The sequence below is a fragment of the Selaginella moellendorffii genome, unplaced genomic scaffold (assembly GCF_000143415.4).
Source record: "Selaginella moellendorffii unplaced genomic scaffold, v1.0 SELMOscaffold_19, whole genome shotgun sequence".
In the NCBI taxonomy this organism is placed as follows: domain Eukaryota; kingdom Viridiplantae; phylum Streptophyta; class Lycopodiopsida; order Selaginellales; family Selaginellaceae; genus Selaginella; species Selaginella moellendorffii.
Window position 1 is genome coordinate 1383311 of NW_003314280.1, and position 22537 is coordinate 1405847.

The following is a 22537-nucleotide window of genomic DNA, read 5'->3' on the forward strand; positions in this document are numbered from 1 at the left end:
TCCAGTCCCTAACTCAAAGTTACTCATTACACAAGCAACTTTGATAGAGAGTCGTTCGCGACATCTACTAGCCCTCCGAGGTAGCTTTGTTAAGATCCTTATTGACATGGGTGCTTCGGATAATTTTGTGGCTGCAGACATAGTCCGGCAAGCCGGACTAACGGTGCAGCAGCTAGGCAAACCAAGGACTATAGAGTTTGTTCAAGGTAGCCAAAGCACCGATGAGGTACTTCGACGAGCGAGAGTCGAAGTGGGGACTTGGAAGGTGGACATGGATTTCACCGTGTTGGACATGGCGGGATTTGACGTGATCTTTGGAATGGACTGGTTCAATCGATTCGTGGTAGCCCTGCATGGACAAGGTAGAAACCTTGTGGTACTGGCGAATGCCCAAGGAAGAAGATCTAGGGTGGAGGCCCAAGATCTAAAGGTAGGGCAAAGCAAGGCCAAAGATTCATGCTTAAACCTGGTGTCCACGAGAGGACAACTCACTAAAGGAACTAAGGTGGCCTTTTTGTGCTTACTCTCGGTGAAGAGTGACAAAAAAACAGGAATGAAAGAAGTACCTTTAGTGATCCAGTGGGTGTTGGACCAATTCCAGGATACCATGCCGGAGGAGCTACCGGCGGGGCTACCCCCAGCACGACCGATAGAACATAAGATTGAGCTGGTCGAGGGTGCTGAGGCGGTGGTTCGTCCCCCTTATCGTTTGAACGAAAAAGAACTCAAGGAGCTCAAGTGCCAACTAGAGGAGTTGGTGGACAAAGGGTATGTTAGGTTGAGCAAGTCGCCATATGGGGCGCCGGTGTTATTTGTGAAAAAGAAAGATGGATCTATGCGCATGTGCATAGACTACCGGTTGCTCAACAAGTATACAAAGAAGAACAAGTACCCTTTGCCAAGGATTGAGGATCTGTTCGATAGGTTGGGAAAGGCAAAATACTTCTCGAGGATTGACCTAAGGTCAGGATATTACCAGATCAGGGTAGCCAAGGAAGATGTCGAGAAGACAACTTGTCGAACGAGGTATGAAAGCTTTGAGTTTCTGGTGATGCCCTTCGGGCTATGTAATGCACCGGCAACGTTTTCGGCGCTAATGAACCACATCTTTGTACCCTATCTGGATCACTTCGTGGTCGTCTATATAGACGACATCCTGATCTATAGCGAGACGCTAGAGGAGCATGCCGAACACTTGGCGAAGGTGTTTGAGAAACTAAGGGAACACAAACTATATGCTAAAGAGAGCAAATGTGACTTTGCTCAACAAGAGGTAAAGTTTCTCGGGCATGTGGTGGGCCAGGACGGGCTCAAGGTGGACTCGGAGAAGGTCCAAGCGATCCAGGAATGGGAGCGACCATCGAATGTACACGAGTTGAGGGCATTCCTGGGGCTATGCAACTACTATCGAATGTTTATCAGACACTATTCGAGAGTAGCCCTGCCCTTAACGGACCAAACAGGAAAAGGGAAGATGGTGTGGACAGCGGAATGCGAGGCGGCATTCGTCCACCTCAAAGGGAAGTTGAGGAAGGCTCCCGTATTGGCATTACCAGACTTTGGTAAGGACTTTGAGGTAGAAACGGATGCTTCGGACTTTGCGTTGGGCGCAGTTTTGAAGCAAGACAACCATCTGGTAGCGTTCTTCTCGAAGAAGTTGGACAAGGCTCAATGGAAGTGGCCTGCCCACAAGAAGGAATTGTTTGTGGTGGTCAAGGCGCTCAAGGAGTGGCGACACTACCTTGGGAGACACTTCAAGGTTTACACGGACAATGTGGCAATGAAACACTTCTTGTCACAGCCCGACCTGAGAGGGAAACAAGGTCGGTGGGCTAATGCCTTGGCTGAGTTTGATTGCGAGATTCTGTACAAGCCTGGGAAGAGCAACATCGTGGCGGATGCGCTAAGTCGAAAAGCGAGCTTGAGGTTGGCAATATCCAGCGCAACAGCAACCTTCTGGGACGATGTGCGGACAGCATATGAGAACGATGGTCTAGCACAAGAAGTGTTGCTGAGGAATCTAGAGGCGCGGGAAGCTCACCAGAGAGGTGAGCTGCCAACGGAAGAGAAAACGGGCTATGCGGAACGCAACAGACTCATTTATTACAAGCAAACGAGGGTGTATGTTCCAGAAGGGGAACTAAGGAAGGTGGCATTAGAAGAGTGTCATGACGGACCTCTTGCGGGACACGGTGGAGTGCCCAAGACGATGGGCTTACTCAAGAGGAAGTATCATTGGCCAGATATGGCTAAGGACGTCCAAGACTATGTAAAGACATGTCCAACATGTCAGCAGGTAAAAGCCGTGACTAAGGCTAGTGGGGGCTTGTTGCAAAGCATCCCAATTCCAGATCATCCGTGGAAATGTCTTATGATGGACTTCATCACGGGACTCCCCCCAAGCGAGGGGTTTGATGCGATATTCGTGGTGGTGGACCGATTTTCGAAAATGGCACATTTCATACCCACCACAACGGAGGTGGATGCGGAAGGTGTGGCAAAGCTATTCTTCAAACAAGTGGTTCGAGTGCGGGGAAGACCGGAAGAGATCATCTCAGATCGAGATAAGATCTTCACCAGTAGGTTCTGGAGGACTCTCCTGGAACAATATCGCACCAAGTTGAAATTTAGCACAGCCTATCACCCACAGACAGGTATGGGGTATTAAGTCAAGTTGTTGGCACTAACACTTCTTGACAGATGGACAAACGGAAAGGGTGAATAGGCAGCTGGAGGATTATTTGCGATGCTATGTCTCGGGAGAAGAGCGATTGGGTAAGTCATTTGGGACTTGCGGAAATGTGTTATAACAACTCACCACATTCGAGTATCGGGGTGAGTCCATGGGAAGTCATCAATGGGCAAGCTATTGAAGGTCCTGTGGAACTCAGCGTGGCCGAGTATCATGGAGAGTTGCCTGCAGTGGAGGCATTCACAGCGGAAAGACTCAGCATTTGGAATCTAGTGAGGGATTCCTTGGAACGGGCTCAACAAAGGCAAACCAAATACGTGAACCAGAAGCATCGGGATGTAGAGTTCCAAGCTGGGGAGAAGGTGTGGCTGAACACCAAGAACCTCAGACTACCAAGTGGGATCAACCGAAAGTTGACCCAAAGGTAAAGATGCATATATTCTTGTAAAAAGCTCTATTTCGTTAAAGTGGGATTTATTCAGTAAAATGGGACTAGGTACAAATTTTCAAGTATTTGAAAATGACGTGAAATTATATGTTTTTTGTCCAGGGGCTAGACATATCTGGGGCATGGTGACTAGCGCGGTGACTTTGTGTCTAGACTGAGTCCATCTGGTTGTATAATAAATCTCATTGTCAAGGTGAACAAGCCGAATCTGAAGCTAAAGAAGAGCGATGGCATGCGCGCACACACTATTTGTTTGTTCATTGAGCGTGTGGTGAGCTTTCCAAGATGAACGTCATAGACATATAACTTAATGGTGAGAACATTTAGATATTATTCAATGTTATCTTTTTCTAACGAATCTAATTGTGAAGGTGTAGCAAGAGGCATTGCTAGTCTGGAGAAGTCATTTAACTCATTTGACCCTTAGTGTATTTTCATGAAACTAAATAACATTCATATTATTAAGGAATTTCTCTAGTACCTTTTTTTTACGACATAGAGGCTTGCATTTCTTTCAAAGGTGATTTAGTAAAAGGCCTGGGGGCACATGCCATTCTATTTCTCAGACCGGTATTAAGATATACTAGTGCAAAGGGCCACATGCCATCATGCCTCCTCTGATTCAGATTCGGATTGTTCACCTTGAAATAAAATACATTAGAAACTTAGTAAAGGAATATTAATGAATCTCACCTTGAACCCGGGTTATGAATGCTCTTGCTGCATCTCTTGCATGGTTTGGCAAGGTGATGGTGGCACTCTGCTTCCGCATCCAACCATGCACAACATTATCCACCGATATGCTCATGCTGGGATCCCTTGGATTCAGCACCCATCTTTTTTCTAGGCAATCCTTCGTATATCCGGAACTTGGCTTGAACCACTCCACAGTTACATTGAAGGAGTTAGTTTCTGCGTCCTCCTCTGCATCAGTGATGCAGCGCCCCACCCATATCATTTGTTTTTTATTACTGGGTCTGACAAGCACGACCATTCCTTTGCAGACCTGTACTGGATTGAATGCTGAATCCGGCTTCTTGTTCCTCGGCCCACAATAGTGATCCTCAACATCGTTATCTGTCACTGCATTTCCAGAGGACATTGTTCCGCTACTATCTGGTGCTCTGGGTTCTGGCCAAAAGGACTCTTCCAATTCTTCATATACAACCAGCCCATTTTGGATAGCAGATATAATCTTCTCCCAGTATTCGAGCAAAGGCTTGCACCTCTTAAAATAGGATTCTCCACCAAACACCAACCCCCTCTTCCAGAAGGCAATATGCTGTCTAATCCCGGCCACTATACTTTCCTGGTCTTTGAGTCCATCCGGGTGCATCGGCCGTGGGGAACCCTGAGGAATCATAGGTTCCCCAGTTATGGGATCTCTCTTGAAGAGTTCAATGCCATCCACTGGCAGCCACACTGTGTCCCATTCTCTCATCTTGTACCTCATCACTGGAGCACCGTCACGCATGCTGAAATGAAACTGAAGAGGCTTGGAGTGGCCAATCAGCGTTTCGGATCCGTCCCTGATGTAGCCTCTTACAAACCCCTTAAAGTCTGGAACCTCTGTCACAAGTGCAGCTTCAACAGTGCCTTTGATGCAATTTTGGAATTCATCGTAGAGTTGTGGGAGGGTGAGGACATTGGATCGCCGGAGGGACTCTGCCAGGTGACTGAACATGGCATCGACGTCTTCATGAGTGTGCCCAACCATGAGAAAGCCAAGTGTAACCGTTTCAAATATGCCTTTGGCAACAAGCATCGCCAAGTACGCGAAGACGTACATGTTTTTGTTCTCACTGCCAGCATTGTCTGTTTGGAGCAGAAGATGGGGTGGAAGGCCACATCGGCCGCAAGAACTTCCTTGAGATTCTGCTTCGTTTGGATGAGGCTGTGCATTCACCGGGCGACCAGCCTCGTCGGAATGGCATGAGGCCTCACGTGATAACCCTACAATCTGACGGCCAACATATTCACTGGGATGGCATGGGGCCCCACGCGATACTGCAAGCCTTTGCTCCTCCTCCAGCTGAACCCTGTATGGGGTTCGATCGACAAGGGCCTTATGCAAGGGTTGGCTGTTCAGCTCAGTCTGCGCACTTTGCAGAGACCTTAAGTGTTTTGCTAGGGACGCAATCATCATGTTTGCACCCCCGCCACCCCATAGAGGTACAAAGAAGTTCCCATAGTTCTGGGCACCATGCCCATGAGCGATTATGCCAAACAGAGACACAGGCAGCTGCATGGATGAAGAGATTGCCTTGGGGGCAGGATTGAGTCGAGGTAAGCACGTCTTTTTCTGGTCCATTTTGTCGTGGATGATGCAGAGGTAAGAGTCAGGTCTCTCCATGGAGAGAATCCTGTTATGATAATATGCAGTCCTGCAGCTTCTCTGCTCGATGTTGTGGTCGAGCCGCCTTCTAACTAACGTCTCTCGCTCTTGAGCGCTGCAAGAATTCTTCGACAAAGCCATTTTGATAGCAGTGCACTCGTCACACTTTGAAAAGCTGGAGTACTTTCCTATACTCACATCCCTGAACCTGTTGCTCCACAATCTACTAAATCTAGATTGGCTCAGCTTCCTGTAGCCATTACTCTGGAGTTCCCGATTCACATCTTCCAATATGGCCCCCTTGGTATACATGGAAGGGAGAACTCGTTGGGTGTCTCGTGTTCCATCTTCCAAGAGGCGGGTTTTATGTGGTTGCTGCTCGCTACATGTCTCGACAAACCTCTTGAAGATTGCCTCTCCATATACAACATGACCCCTGGTTTTGTGCGTACCGTCGTTCCCATGGACTGCTTGTTGAACCCTTTGTTCCTCGAACTCAGTTTTGATTCTGTAGAATGTGCTTCGAGGGACTCCATAAATAATTCTCCATGCCTTCATGCAGACCAAACCCCTCTGGAAGACCATGCCCCCCACCTGATGTTCTGAAGCATCAACAGATGACCGTAATGCCTCATACACAAAATTGCGAGCTGCCTTCCAGGACAATGTCTTGTATCTTGCTCTCTCCTCTTCAATAGCATCCCAATCAGCATGTTGACAGCACCTCCTTTTGCAACAAGCAACTGTCGAGACCATTCGAACCTCCATCGCCATTTTCTGCCTTTTCGGTTCGTTGCTCAGATCCCTTTGGCTGCGCTGTAGGAAGGTGTACTTTCTTTTCCCATGAAGAGATGTTCTGTCATCAGTTGTAGTGGTGTTTGATTGTGAATCCTTCACATTCTCAAACACTAAATGCCTCAATTTCCACCGCACAATGCTTCCAATAGTCAGACTGTTTTCTTCTGTGTCAACAACCTCTAAAATCGCAACTCCAATATCATCCCAGCCCAATTCTTGATTAGCAACCGCATCTCTTGGATCGACAACTGTGGCTAAGCCCTTAGCTACCACCTCCCCCTCGGGGTTGTTTAGAAACACCTTTGCCTGAATCCATGTAGCACGGTTCTTAAGATCCACGGAGGGAACATGTGTCGCATTTGCGCTGTCCCCAACATCTGCTTTCTTCTGCAGATTTTTCAAGGCAACAACAACATTTACCCCGACGACCATCTCTCCTCGGTCAATAGCGACCACATTCCCATCGAAGACAGTCTCTACTGATACAGCAGCATTGCCTTCCCCAAGCCTTTGACAGTGTATAACAAAGTTCCGATCCATAGACACAAGGGTCCCTTTTGCAACTCTCTTCCCACCATTCAAAATGTAAACCTTTTCCCCAACCCTGAAGGCCATTCTGAAAGTGCAGAAAAGAAGTTAAGACCATACAAAAAATGATTGGAGAATGGCCTAAATCATAACATACCAAATAACATGAGGCCACATGCCATTATTCAAACATGCTATTGACACCCACGTGAAATTTCGCATTCACAAAATTGGCATGAGCCCTCATGCCATTAGTGGTACCACTAATGGCATGAGGCCTCACGCTATCTTTGGCCCCTGCTAGCCTGTTGCTATATTCCTTTTGCCTTGTTGCAACTGTATATATTTTTGTGTGCGTGACTAGTCACCCATACAAAAATATATACAGCTGCAGCAAGGCAAAACGAATATGGCAATAGGCTAGTAGGGGCCAAAGATAGCATGAGGCCTCATGCCATCTTGATATACACACAGCTGCAGGCAAGTAAAAACATACATGACAATACGCTAGCCATGAAATTGCAAGGGCCCAAGATGGCATGTGGCCTCATGCCATTTCTAAATGTGGTCCTAAACCATTCCATGGTGAACATACCAGGAAGCATAAGTGCCGAATATCAAGAGGAAGCGGTAGCCACACCAAAGACAGTGCCGCTCGCAACACCGCAACTACTCGTAGCACCGCTCGCAACACCGCAACTGCTCGTAGCGCCGCTCGCACAAACTGCCACTCGCATAAACTGCCGCTCGCAATGGCGCTCGCAATGGCACTCGCAATGCCGCAACCGCTTGTAGACGCATAAACCACAGCTCACAACGCCGCTTACACAAGCATCGCTCACTGCGCTCAGCGGAACCAAGAACACGGCGCACAAAAATGATAGACCTAGGAATGAGTTCGAGAATTCAAAAATAACACACGCTTGAACGTCACATCAAATCCTCTGACAAACCAGATCTTATGATTCCTCTGACAAATTTCAAACTGAGTAGCTTCTAGACTTTGCTGTCGGAGGTTGAACTTTGTCACATCATGTCCTTGCCTCGATCCAACTGTGCCATGTCAGTGATTCGAACTTTGCCATGCCATGTCAGCGATCCGCGCCAAGATTATTCGCCGTGTAAAGGAATAATTATGCTGTGTGTGTACGTCCATTTATGGCAATATAAGGCCACATGCCATTCAAAGAATAATGCTAGTCGAGCATTTTTTGGTGCATTTTTGGGTTCAAAATTGCATGAGCCCACACGCTATAAAGTTTACCTGTACCAAAAATAGAAACAGCTTTATTTACTTGGGAATTTAAGTGATTGAGGCATTTTTAAACTTACAAACAAATGCCCTACTTACATTCCTTTGGTTGCTTAAAATTCAAAAATATTATAAACCTTTCTTTTTGCATTTTCAATGTTTTCAATTATGGTTTTTGATTTTCGCAGGACTAGCCTAGTAATCTATTTGCATCCCGTCATGTTTATAGCTAGCTTTCGTTTGTCCCCTTCGCTAGCCTGAGATACATCTGCTCGGCATCTGCCTCTTACAGCATTTGCCCAGAAAGGGCATCTTTCTTCACGCAGCATTTGCCACATGTTTAGGGTTAGGGTTTAGGGTTTAGGGTTTAGCAATTCAGTAGCTTGATAAACATGCAAATACAGAACTTGATGCAAAATCCTTTGATATGTCACAATGCCCCTAGGACCATAAACACATTTTAATAGAGAGGGTCCTTTCATTTCATAACTCCTTACGTAGATCTTGGTGAAACCAGAGTTAGTGAAGTTGGTTTCTTGTGATCCCGCATCTGATTGTGATGTCCCTTTCCAGTGTCGATGGAAAGGTCAATGCACACCAAACTGTAGAATCTTGGAGCAAAATAACGGTCGGATCTATGGCAAATGCCCCTGAAACATTGTAAGGCTCGTGTGGTCTCATGTGGTGTCCGATCGAGATGCTTCTTTGCAGGGTCATCAACAAGGACATTGTATACCATTCTGTAAAATCTGGTTGCGATCTAACGGTTGGATCTCCAGGAAACTCAAAACAATCTCGCGCGTGTCAGAATATTCTAGGAATATACTCCTATGTGCTCCTGAAAATGGCATGCGGCCCCACGCCATTCAAGAGATAACGCCAGATGACGCCGAGCATTTTTTGGTGCATTTTTTGGGATCAAAATTGCATGAGCCCACATGCTTGAACGTCACATCAAATCCTCTGACAATTTATTTAGCTGAACATCTGGCATTTTTGGAAATACAAGATGCTTTGGAATATCCAATCATGCATGGTATAAATATAGCGAGGGTATTAAATGATATCCCAATCATGATCTTTCTTTTGGATTTCGCGTGCATGCAGTCAGAGGAATGATGACGTTGCGGATTTCTTTTGGATTTCACGCATGCGCGCGCCGATCCAGAAATTAATGGTGGCGCCCAAGTCCGAGAAATGATGACGTGGCGGGATTACCAACCGTCGTGACATTTCGCGCGTGTGAGGTTAGGTTTTGCATTTTGCTTCGTACTCGCGCTCGCACACTCGCGCTCGCATCGCGCTCCCACTTCTCTACAGGTTTCTCGTGTGCATCGGCGTCCACTCGCGCTTGCATCGCGCTCGTGTGCATCGGCGTCCACTTCAAGACACACCCAGTTTGTAACTTCGCCGCCAACTCCGCCGCCCACTTCGCCACCCATACGCAGCCCACTTGGCGTCCCGGGAGATTTCAGCGCCACTCTCCAACTGTAAGTGGCAGAGTAGCCTTGCTGCTACGATCCGCTGCACACACAGTGCACATTCGCCAGCGAGTCCGGTTGTCACGCCTCCATTCGGCTTCAAATGGTAAGTCTTTTAGGCCAAGTAGAAAATGGCATGAGGCCACATGCCATTCAGTAGCAACATTGGCATGCACCGATTAGGCTCTCGAGTGCAGTCCGGTTACAGATGGCGTGTAGCCTCACGCCATCTTAGGATGCAGCCTCAAGACATCTGATGCAGTGGTGAATGGCGTGTGGCCTCACGTTATTTCCAGCTACTAGTTTTTCATCTGTCAGCTCTAATTGTTGTGCATTTCTGAACAGGCGAGGAATTGCGTTCTTCTTCCAGCCACTGTCAATGTGGATGCAGAGAAGGGGGAGGAGCTCACCAGTTGGACTTTTGGGATGGAAGGCGAGGATCTGAGGCTGTACAACACAGATGGTGGGAGAAAAGAATGCATGGGGATCCTCATCCAAGTGACAGACACTCCATGCAGTTCCATGCAAGAATATGGACTGGCACTTGTGGTAGAGACAGCGTCTGCCTTCAAGATCCACCTTGCACATCCTAGCGGCTTCCCGGAGGGGGGCAGCGGCTATGAGGAATTCCTAGAGGGAGCTAGGGAGAGGTTGTCCAGGAGGCCCACAATTTCAAAGATGCTGCGGGTCTATGAAGATCACATGGAATCTACGGACCTCACCTACGGCGATGTTCAAAAACTATATTCCAACATTGAGCCGTTGAGAGTGACTCCAGTTCGCGAAGCAAAGGGGAAGGGGGTCGATCTGGAAACTACCTCGAAGCAGAAAAGGGTGGTCAAGCTCAAGCCGACGTTCGACTCTCCTGCTCCAAAAAAGAAGCTACTCAGTGATGCCATTGCCTCGGGTTCGAACACTACACCCACCAAAAAGAAGAGCCGCAAAGAGCAGAAAGAGCAAGAAGAGGCAGCAAAAATCGTCGCAGATAATAGTACTTGTTACTATTCCAACAAAGTATATACAATCGACGTGAGCCGTATCGACATCCAAAGCAAATACAACCACAGGCTAGTATCTGATGAGTGGGTGGAGAAACTGAAGCAGAAGATGCTGGCAAGTCCAGTAACACCCGACATCGCAGACGTGATCCCCTACTACCGAACAATGAAGGGCGAGACGAGGTTTCCAGACTTGATCAATAGGAAGGTGTTGGACGATCAGAACATCCGGTTCTATGCCGTCTCCGGGCAGCATTCTAGCTTGGCGATGCAAGAGATAGTTGTGGATATTATGGTGGGCGAGGAGGTGAAGAAAGTCTTCAAGACAAGAGTTGTCCGCCTGATAAAAGGCAACTCGCCCCTCCGATCTATCATATACATCTCCCATGCGCAGAATGTCAAGCAAGAAACGTGCTACAAATCGGGTCTGCACGAGACATTGGCACGAACACGGAAGCTCTGGGTTCAACTGAAGAAGCCACAAAAACCAGGACAAGGACGTGCACTAGCAACTAGCGCCTAGCAGGTAAGCCTCGTTGCATGTGGCATAGCATGTGGCCTCACGCCATTTCCATTGCAGGAATTCTCGAGTCTTCTCTCGAAAACACTGGGGGTCAATGACACACTCAGCATCCATAACATTCTACTCGCGACAAAAGTTGTTTTTGACAAATGGGTAGATGTGCTGAGGAGGTACCATGACGGGGAGTTGCCAAACTCAATGGGTGTGGAGGACGGTCGGAAGCCCAATGATTTGAAGCTCAACGCCTTGCGTTTCTCGCGGTCTCTAGACGACGACGACCTTCTGACAGTGGCTAATGCTCTTCTACGTGGTGAGGTAGTCTTCAACAAGACCAAAATGACTCCCGGCCATATTGTGACATACGAGGACTTGTGCATGACTCTGAGAGCTCGTGCGCTATTGAAGGATTGGATCTTCGAGCAAGTGGCCGTGGAGAGGGTGAGCATCGACACCACGCAAGAGATGATGGAAGCGCTGGAGTTGTCAAATGAAGACATCGACGAGTACGTGAAGGGGGCCCCCAAGTTCATCGATCTGCTGCGGGATGCCACGAAAAGTAAAGCTGAGAAGTTGGATCAGTATCCAAATTTCATTAAGATTGATGTCGACCGTCGGCTTCAGAAACAGCTCGACCCCGCAGCAGAGGCCTATCGAGAACCTTACCGGGTATACTTGAATTCGGATGAGGATCAAAGGTGGAGGAGCATCGTTTCCCACGGAGATGAGCAGGTCAAGAACATCTTTTGTGTGATGGACTTCACAAACGAGGAGATCACTCATGCAGACGAAGTCAGCTCCATCATTGACTTGATGGTGGGACTTGCAGAGGTGGAATCTTCAGTCCACTATATGATCTACGACTCCGAATCCTATCACAAGTTCTGAAAGGCCTTGAACGAGGTGAAGGCTCGGTTGAAAGGCAAGGAGATGCGGGAGATCCATGGGATAATGGCTAAGAAGAAGATACCGACGAATGTCCACATCTTCACACTCGCCCTTGTTATTGGTCCTGCAACAGAGTGGGACTGGAGTGACTTCCCAGCTTCGTTCGACAAGGCCAATCGAATTGATCTGAGGGAGGTCAATTTACCCGTGCCTGAGGAACTGAAGACGGCTATGGAGCTTTCCAATCCAAAGAAAGCTCCAGGTACAGCATGGGAAATGCTCAGCTGGGTCTTCAACGCAATAGCGGGTGGGTCACCTGCTTCCGACTCCAAGGGCAAATGCGTTGTCGAGTACAACTGCGGCGGACTATTCTTTCGAGCCGCACTACTCAAGGGTGTCCCGTGTGTTGCTGTGACAAACTCCATTGAAGAGGTGACTTCAATGGAGCATATAATTACAGTTGCCAAAGAAAAACAGTATCTTCTCTGCGAACCTGGTGAGTACACACTTTAAGTTTAAATGTTATCTCACAAGCTCTGTATGCAGGAGCGTGGCCACCCCCAGATGCTGAAACGGCGTTAACAGCTAATGTTGAAGATACCCATGTTGGGCCGAGCTCACAACCTGCACAAGGTAAGGTCACGTGAGGCCTCACGCCATTTTGATTATAGATCGTTGTGAATATTCAGACACGAGGACTGAAAAGCGCACTGGTGGCGCATCGAAGAAGGACAAACAGACAAGCAATAGGAAAAAAGGAGGTACAAATTATATTTGCAATGGCGTGTGGTCTCATGCCATTCCTTGCAGGAGAAACTTCTTCAAAGGCAAAACAAGCAAGCACCAGCCAAGCTCAAACTGACAATGGTCATAAAAAGCGAAAGCACGTTGGACAGTCGTCGAGATCAGAGGCGTTTGATTCGAAAAGGAAGAAGGGCAACGAAAAGATGATAGGTAATGCCTCGCGGTTATGGCGTGTGTGCTCATGCCATTCATTGCAGATCAAGGGCTGAGTGAAAGCAGGCAGTCACCACCTCATGACTCAGATTCCTATGGCGGACTCCCCTTCCCCAATCTCAATGGAGAGGTACAATGGATGAGGGATGCTTTTCAAGTCAGGGCCACGTTTTTCTCATCTTGTCGTCTTCGAAGGGTGCAAGAACGTGCAGAAACCATGTTAAGACAGTCGGGTGAGGATACGGTCCTAGGTCACGCACTAAAACAGGCTATGGATGTCTTGTATTTTGAGATGGAGACTCGGCCAGATGATTTTCCCAAGATGGTCCTGGAAGAACAAGCCATCCAGCCTGAGCAGCCTATGGAAGAAATGCAGGAGGGGGATGAGGAGCCAGAGAAAGATAATGAGCAGGAAGAGCAGAAGGACGAAGAGGAGGACAAAGAAGAGGAGGACGAAGAGGACTTGAATGGTCCTCACAATGGTGACGATCACAATAACGACGACGACGATGATGACGACGATGGCCAGCCTGAGGTGGCCAAAGAGCAGCGGAGGAAGGTCATACAAGACAAACCATCAGGTAAATAATAGTACATCCATTCCTAACCTTTTACCATTTCTAACATTGTCCATGTAGGTCGCAGAGCAAATGGTAAGTAGAGATTATTCAGTTGAATTTACAAACTCTAGCCTTTAGTGTCGAGGAAGGATAGTGCCAAGCAAGGGTCGAAACGTATGTCCAATCCTTCAGAATCAGCAGTGCGCCCAAGTGATATCGGTCCTAGTTCCTCAATAGCAGTTGATGGTAAATACAGTATAGTCTATTCAATGTGCTAATGAGTTTGTTTTTAGTAGCACGGGAGGATACCATCTCAATCGAAGGGAGATATTTGGACATGCATATGGATCCGCCAGTGGACTCTACTTGGCTGCAAGAGTCATCAGAGCTGGTGGAGGCTACTATCCATATCAACGCCAAGCAAGCTGACCACGCTCCACTTGATGCTGCCCATACCACTGAGTCAATCTTGTCCACGTATCCAACTGACGGTGACCAGGCGCCATTGGACCCACATGAGGCCGCCCCAGCCGCCGAGCCGGTCGTATCCTCATTTCCAACGGACTCAACGTGTGCCCAATCGTCTGACTACGCGCCGTTGGAACCTCCCTACACCGCCCCTGCTGCCTGTTCGGTCATGTCCACTTTGCCAACGGAGGCACCAGCTGAAATGGCGTGTGATCACACGCCATCGGAACCACCCCATGCCACTGTTGAGCCAGTTGTACCAGAGTCTACAGCTGAAATGGCATGTGCCCACACGCCATCGGATGCGATTGACCCCACATTGCAGAGGAGAGTATTTCCGCCCTTCACGTTTCCTCGACCAAAACCTTCTCAACGACCATCGGGAGCAACATTCGCTAATATTGTAGATGCTAAAATTGACTTGTACCATTTTTTATGCTGACGCATTTCATTTCAGAGTCACGGCGAAGGTACTGTATCGTTTTTGATCTGAACGGTGTCCTTTTCTCCCATGAGCGTGGCTCATCCTCGAATGTCATTGCACCCTCCAAAGCCTGCGGTCGCAAGTTGGTCAAAAGAGACAGATTCACATTAATCACACGGGAGAAACTGTGGGATCTAATAATGACCATGCGACACTTAAAACAGAGGGCCGGGTTCAATTTGCAATTGGGAGTTTGGACATCCATGATGCGCCACAATGCATTAACGTTGCTACAGATGATGCACGATCAGACGCGAGTAATATTACCATTTGACTTTCTCCTAACGCAGGAGGATTGCTTGACTATGGTCCATGTGAGGGGTAGCAAGCCCATCTTCGTCAAGCCAGAGGCTGTAGTGATGAACCGGACTGCTAGCTCAAGTGAAATCCTCATCATCGATGACTCGCCTATTAAAACTGCAGCGAACACGCACACATATGCAGTGCACCCCATCTCTTGCAATATGGAAACTAGGGAGAAGAAACCGTATGTTCTGGGGGACCTTGCAAAACGGCTTGGAGCGATGGTGATAGAGAACCGGCCAGTCCAGGAGGTGGCTGCAGAAATCAACCAAATGGCAGATGGAACGGTATATCAGAAGCCATTTGATCGGACAGACACCAGTCATCATTTATGGCATGTATATTGTCTAGCCAAGCACTATCCGCATCTCCATAATCTGCTCAACCGGATGGGTTCTTCGACCACTGAACATGAGCGTGGACGTATTAGAGAAGAGATGGCATTACTATTGGGTTTAAATCCTGATAGTGTGGAGAGTGATGAAATTCCAAGATTATTGTATAGGCGTTGGAGGCAAAAAATAACAGTCTGAGATGGCATGTATTTATTTAAAAATGTAACTTATTATGGCATGGGGTTCCATGCCATTGTATTAATATTAAAAGACAATTCTTTGAGAGGATTTGCATTATACTAGAAGTGTTACAGTATGTTATTGGAAGTCTACGAAGTTGTTTTATTAATAAGGGGAAAGTAAAGATTGAATGGGGACTTGGGCTCCACCTAGACCCGGAGCAACTGAGCCAATATTAAAAGGATGGAAAGAAATTGGACGACGATGACAAGGAGAAGAGAGAGGTGAAGCAGTGGCAGGGGGAGGAGAAGTGATTGAGTAGACATTTCCTTGTTTAAAATAAAATGGCATGTGCCTCAATGCAATTGAATTTTGTTATATTTATATACTATATAAAGGTTTGGAAACCTTATTTTACAAGTGGGATAATGACAATTCCCACTTTAACGAAATAGAGCTTTAAATGAATTGATCTTGAGTTCCTTAAGCAGGTTCGCGGGGCCATACGAGATTGAGGCACGAATTGGTAAAGTGGCTTACCAACTCCGACTTCCTCGAGAGATGGGGAAGATGCACCCAGTGTTCCACGTGAACTTACTCAAGCCGTACTTTGAGGATCCGCTTCGCAAGGACCAAGTGAGACCTTTACCTGAGGTTATCCAAAGGGAAGAGGAATACGAAGTCGAGGCCATCCTCAATGCGCGCAAGAGCAAGCGACAAGGACGCGAGGTGAGAGAGTTCCATGTGAAGTGGAAAGGATTTCCACACTGCGAAGCAACATGGGAACCGGAGGAGAACCTAGCGAATGCGCGAGATCTAGTGGAGGAATTTCTGCAAGGCAGAACTCTATGTACTTATGCAAAGTTCAATTAAAAATATCAATTTGCAAAGTATAGCAAGTGGCATATGTCGGGACCCGAAGGCGCGCCAAAGGTAAGCTAATTAGCATGGGTTGGATAGGTCGACCAGGCGTAGGGCACTACGCCCGACTCCCCACGGGGATGTCGAATCCGTAGACGTATTCTACGGAGGTTGGGTTCGAGTCCCAACCCCCTAGTAAAACAAGGCTGGGTTCAAGTCCCGACCCCATACTAGGGCGTGGTGAGGTGAGGGGTATAGGGACACCTATATTCCGTTGTCATGGGCTCTTGGCCGGGGAGGCTAACTTAGGCACACCGCTAAGTGGGGGGATGCCCCCGGAGACATGGTCAACAAGTCGTAGGATAAAACGAGACGTTCGATGTGGGCATCGAACTTCTTCTATGGGTGGTGGAGTTGTAAAGAACCAACTCGCCGAGGTGTCGTAGACTAAAGGAACCCCAAAAGCATGACCAAAATGACAAAGAGTTCATCGGATGGGACCAAGTCGAAGATCGAGTCCAAGACCGACTCTAGGACCGAGTTTGAGATAGAGTCCGAAATCGAGTCCAAGACCGACTTGGGGACCGAGTTCGAGTCCGAGTTCAAGACCGAGTTCGAGACGAAGTCCGAGATCCGAAATCGGGTCCGAGACCGAGTCCGAGGTCGAGTCCGAGGTTGGGTCCGAGATCGGGTCCGAGATCGAGTCCGAGATCGAGTCCGAGACCGAATCCGAAGTTGGATCCGAAATCGGGTCCGAGATCGAGCCAGAGACTAAGTCCAAATACTAATACGGGTCAAGGGGTGAAAGCCCAAAGCGTGCGTCTCTCCGAGGGGGGGGGGGGGGGGGGGCTGCAGGGGGTTCCAAAAGTATAGTAGGGATAGTGAGGTCTAGGATAGGAACCAGTCTTGAAGGAACTCTCCAGTGGTGCTTCCAAACTGACTTGAGGTTGAGACTGGGGTCGAGGGGCCTTGAGTGGGAGTGAGCATGGGCTTGAGTGGTGCCGGAGGGGCCACCCAGGGAAGTGCTCAAGAGCAGCTCCCACTCCCGAAAGGGAAACCGACTGCGGTGCTCCCGGCTCATGTGGAGTGGTGCCCCACTTGAGTACCTTGTGGCTCATTGGTCCTCGCCCTTCCTAGGGGCTTGGGCCTTCCCTTCGGGATGGAAGTGGGGGGGTAGAGGTACCCAGACCGGGCCGTTAGGTCACGGTGTTTTGCCCCGACGTCCCGAAGCAAGTGCTGCACCCAAGACTTGGGATTTAGAGGGTCCCATGATCAAGCCTTGTGGTACCAAGGGGTGTTAGGAATCTGGAGGCTTGGTGTGCTTGGCTGCTTGTGCCTACGGGGAGTGTAGCTGAACCTTAAGTCCAGTCTAACCCGGGGAGGGGGATTGGGAGAGATTTGGGAATCCATAGATGGATGGCTAACACTCCGTTACTTGTGCAGTGAGTAGCTGAGGCCAAGTAGGACCAAGTAGGAGCTGGTACCATAGGTGGAGACCTTGGCGAGGGAACTTAGCACAAGCCAAGGCAGAGTTGGTCGGATAGACGAGGTAAATTGGCAAATTGGAAAGGAAAAATTTGTGGCTTACACTAAGGCCAAAGTTGTGGTGGTCGGATATACGAGGTAAACTAATAAATTGGAAAGGAAAAATTTATGGCTTACAAATGCGAGGATTGATAGCAAGAGTAAAAGGAGTTATACCACGTGTTATAAATGCTACCATGAACTGAGTTTGATTGTTCAATTGCAATTACATGGCATAGAACAACTTCATCAACTGTTGCTCTAGAGTCAAAAGAGGAAGTTATTACTCTGCTATGAAAATAAATGAAAAGGAAAAAGAAAAAGAAAAGAAATTGTGAGAGGCAATTTTGATTATCCTTAGTGGAGATGAAAGGTAGTTTTAATTATCTTTAAAGAGTGTTTGGATTTAGGATTTTGGTTTAAATTTAGCTTTTGCATACTCTAGATCTCACTTTCATTATAACTTTTTTCTTCACCAATTTGAGTGTATGGAATATTAAAATGGAATAAAGAAATATGCATATCCAAAAATTTTAGTTATATATAGAAGTGAGTGGTCTAGATTGAAACCAATCTGACGGCTACTAAAATCCCATTATGCTAATATTAGTATATAGCATTGTAACACACCTCACACTTATAAATTATAATATTATTAAAATAATTTAATTTTTTAATATAATAATAAGTCTATATAGTTTTATATTTATTAATTATTCTTTTTTAATTTTTAGTCAATTAGATAAGTTTTTTTAAAATTTGATAGTTTACACTATTTTTTAACCATTGTAACAGACTTTCACCCCAGGCAACTATATAATTTATAATTCTCATTTTTAGGATAAATATCACAATTTAACAAGTTTAAAAATTAACTAGAATAACTATGGTTTGCACTAGTGTTGTGAGTGAAGTATCTTCAAGAAGAATATGTTAGATACTCAAATCTTTTAGATTTAATGGTTATTATTTTTAGTATATCTTTAGTATATTCTGAATTTCGTATAAATATCTCAAATTGTTTAACAATTAACGATTGGAAAAAAAATGCATTCTTATTTATAAACATTTTCCCTTTATATTTGAATTTTTATTTTTAAGAGTACTAACTTACCAATAGAAACACAATTTAGTGTTATCTCGAAAAGTTGTGTATACATAATAGTAATGGATAAAAGCTTTTGGATGGTCACCCGTGCTTTTTCCAGGCCACTCATCCCATGGCCATAAAGTGATTTAGTTGTGAAGAGTGAAATATTTCTCTTATAGAAAAAATTGCTTGCATTGTCATTCTTTCCTTTGTGGCAGAAGAGTTGCCAGTGATAATTGGGGACTACCTAGGTTTTTTCTTGTCAAAGAATCACACCCTCAAGTGCAGCAAAATATTCCGGGGCATGGGTGCTCTTCTGCCGGTACGCTCTTCGCAAAGGATTAGGGTTTACATTAGCTTCGTTTTCTCTAAGCAAAGTTTGGTAGCTGAGCTGAGCGGTATCATTGCAGGCTACATGTGCCAATTGCATATCCCGGCTGGCCGTTGTCGATAGTGACGCCCTGGTAAGGATAAGTTGGTTTTCGATCGATTTCATCACAGTTGAGCAACGTTAAGTGGCCAGGTAGCTCCAGCAGCTGGATCGTCCTCGTCGACATTTAAGCCTTCCGATCTCGACTTTGAGCTTGAAATGGTATGACTTCTTTGATGAGAAGTTGCCGACATAGATTGCTCCTGCCGAACACAGTCTGCCTGATATTGTTGAGAGAAGCTTGCTGGAGAAGTCCCGAACTCGAACAAGGCTGTTCGAGTTCGCTTCGATCATCGTGCTTGTCTCCTCCTGACGCAATGGTTCGTGAGCAGCAATCTGGAGAAGAGATAGTTGGACGCAATCATTCACAAGTTACGCCAGTGCTCCCCGAAGGGAGGCAAGCCGACTGCTTGCCGCAAACTTGCAGCTCTCGTGCCACTTCCGGCTTGCTGGTGATGACCATCCTAATGTTGCCCAGGCTGAAGACCATGAGCTCCTTTGCATGGTACCTCTTGGCGAGCTTGGCCAACTTTCGGTTTCAAGGATTCCTGTTATCCACCAATAGTTTTTCCAGGCATGCAGCTCCGGATAATCTCCTTGTCCGTCGTTATAAAACCTGAACTCGAGACCATCTCCAAAACCTTTGCTTCTTCCTGAGCGTTTTCCTATGCACTGCCACCAGGAACAAGCCAAGGAGCCAGGACTGCCAGGACTGCCAAGACTGCTGCTTGAACGAATGACGAATGACGAAGCAGCAGTGACGAATGACGAATCTTCATGCATGATCGGTGCTTGGGCTGGCAAATGCTGGGGGAAGAAAGGCAGATTGAGGATCCACCAATCAAATCCAGAAACGAGAGCTCGAGTTTAGGAGTTTATCCCTTGAAAAACTATTGGCGGATAACAGGAATCCTCGAAATGGTAAGTCTCTAAGGGACTTGTATTTAACGCCCACACGTACGTTAGCTTTCCGGCTGAAGAGAAAGGTGGCAAAGTTGCAATAATCTCTTATAAAGAACAATGTGGAAGAACACTGAACGATAAGTCCAATTTTGACAAAGCCGTGTTCTGATTTTTTCTTGCTTCCAGCTCGTTTTCAGTGCATGCTCACTACGCATCTTAGGCACTGTGCTCGCATCAGCAGCTGAATTGCGTCGTTGATCTTTTCAAACGGAAGAGTGTGCGTCACGAACTCGTCAACCTTGATCTCCTGTAGCGGGGAAATGAACAAGGAAACAGCATTTCTATACCAGTACCTTTCGCATGTACTTCTCTACGAGTTCATGGATCTGCGATGGTTTGTATCCTCCAAATATGGTTCCTTTCAAGGAGTGGCCGAAGAGCAACTTTACCGGATCCGTGCTGAGAGTGCCTGGTCCGCTTGGAACTCCGGCAACGATGGTCACTCCCCAGGCCTGGATTACATACACATCAGAATCGACGCTTGGAGAAAAACTAGGTGGATTCACAAACGTTGTGAGTGCTCTCGAATGCCGCTTGCATCAACGCAGCGCTTCCAATGCACTCGAAGCTGTAGTCTACTCCACCTTGGCAGAGTTCCATTATCACCTGCGAGCAGCAGCAGCACGCAAGATGATGATCTGACAAAAACTCGTGGATTTTGGTACACCTCTTGGATGGGCCTGTCGTGATCTAGAGGATTGAGGAAGTCTGTGATACCAAACTGCTTGCCTTCGAGTCCAAAACACCAAGTAAGCTTTTTTTCTCTTTTGAGTTTTCCTTGATCAGAAGCAAAGCGCTCACCTAGCTCGTGTTTCTCAGAGTTGATGTCCACTCCAATAATTCTGGAAGCACCAGACAACTTGGCCGCCTGTGCTATCTGCATTGACACTGGATCTAGTTCCCGGTTTCTCGACTCGAGTGGCAAGAACATGAGAACTCACAGCCAGTCCCACGGTGCCGAGCCCAAAGATCGCCACAGTGTCGTCCTTTTGGAGCTTGGCAACGTTCCAGACAGCTCCCACTCCTGAAAGAAATAAAAGCTTGGAAGGATGGATGATCTAGAAAAGTAGTACCCGTGGTGATGCCACAACTTAGAAGACAAACTTTGTCAAGGGGAGCTCGTTTGGGGACCTTGACAAGGCAGCCTTTGTTGACAACGGTGTACTGGCTAAAGGTCGAAGTTCCCATAAAGTGGGAGATCTCGACGCTCCCTTGCTTGAACCGGGTGCCATCTCCGCCGTAGACTCCAGCATATTCGGGATTGACTCGCAGCGAGCCGCACAGGTTGGTCTTCTGGGATTTGCAATACTTACAGTCGCTACACTCGCCTGTGAAGATTGGAATGACGTGGTCGCCCTCGCAAAGATTGCTAACGCCCTCTCCAACGCTCTCGACGATCCTGGAAGAAGAGATTTTAAGCTAGTACCAAGGTTTGATTTTGGGAAAAAAGTTGCGGAAGAAACAGCGGTTTTGGTCCTCACCCAGCGGCTTCGTGACCGAAAATGCGAGGGAACAAATGCTTCATTCCCTGGTGGAAGTTAAGGAACAAGAAATCGAGAGAAAAAAAGAGAAATCGGGGAAGAACTTCGAGAACTTGAAGAAGACGAGTACCTTATTTTGCCAGAACGTTATGTCCGTCTGACACAGTGAAGTGTGCGTGATTTTGATCCGGACTTCGTTGGATTGAGGCGGAGAGACTTCGATGTCTTCGATCTGGAGTGGAGCTCCAGGCTCCCACGCAACAGCAGCTATAACACATTTTCTATCCACTTTGGATTCAATTCAAGAGTAGATCTTACCTCGGCATTTGATGATCTTGTTCCTGGAGCTGGAAGAGATCCCTGCTCGAACAATCCTGTTTAGGAACACCATTTCCTCGTTTGGTACAGTCTTTGTCTTCAAGAATTTACTCTTTCTGGGAAATCTTGGCATATTCTAATCGTCTAAGAATGTTTTAACCTTGTATTATTTAACATAAATCTCATATGGATAAACCCTAATGTTTCTTCCTGGCTATGGCGGGAGTGGCTGTTTGGAATGTGGTGGAGAATCTCCACGCCCAGGATTTGGTCGGCGGCGTATTCCTGGCAGACGAGGCGGCGCTGGCGGCGCTCCAGAGCTTCAGCCGTGCCGGCGTCGTCGCCGCGCACAAACAGCTCCGCCAAGAGTCCGCGGCCATGGAGGCGGTAAGCAAGAGCCAGGGTACGTACCGCGGCTGCGTCCCTAGCTATATGGATCCGCACGGATTGCCCTCCTTTCCGGTGCCGCTGGTCACGAGTCGATCCACTCTCTGCAAGAATGTGGGGCTTGTGGATCTGGAGCCCGGCCGAGCCAGTCCGGGCAGTGTTCTTCACGGGTTTCTCCGAGTGGAGGCCTTTCGCTGCTCCAATGTGGCCGTGACGGCACTGGAAGACGACAGTGGAAGAATGGCAAGGGTCTTGG

The 22537-nt window shown here is 47.3% G+C and overlaps 1 protein-coding gene across 1 annotated transcript; it reads right to left on the reverse strand.

Moving 5' to 3' along the window:
• Positions 1–20107: 20107 nt before the first annotated feature.
• On the reverse strand, positions 20108–21992 carry LOC9650839 (alcohol dehydrogenase). Its single transcript, XM_002972486.2, has 10 exons — positions 21895–21992; positions 21707–21843; positions 21577–21623; positions 21169–21494; positions 21037–21119; positions 20897–20972; positions 20763–20824; positions 20606–20701; positions 20389–20547; positions 20108–20342 (listed from the first exon to the last, which is right to left on the reverse strand). The coding sequence occupies exons 1-10, from the start codon at positions 21965–21967 to the stop codon at positions 20229–20231; spliced, it is 1173 nt and encodes a 390-aa protein (XP_002972532.1). The 5' UTR covers positions 21968–21992; the 3' UTR covers positions 20108–20228.
• Between the last annotated feature and the right edge of the window lie 545 nt (positions 21993–22537).

Coding starts and splice junctions, on each gene's coding strand:
- LOC9650839 (XM_002972486.2), bottom strand. CDS start 21,967: ATGGTGTTCCTAAACAGGATTGTTCGAGCAGGGATCTCTTCCAGCTCC. Junction 21,120..21,168: donor AAGTTGTGGCATCACCACGG/GTACTACTTTTC, acceptor TATTTCTTTCAG/GAGTGGGAGCTGTCTGGAAC. Junction 20,973..21,036: donor TCGGCACCGTGGGACTGGCT/GTGAGTTCTCAT, acceptor GTGTCAATGCAG/ATAGCACAGGCGGCCAAGTT.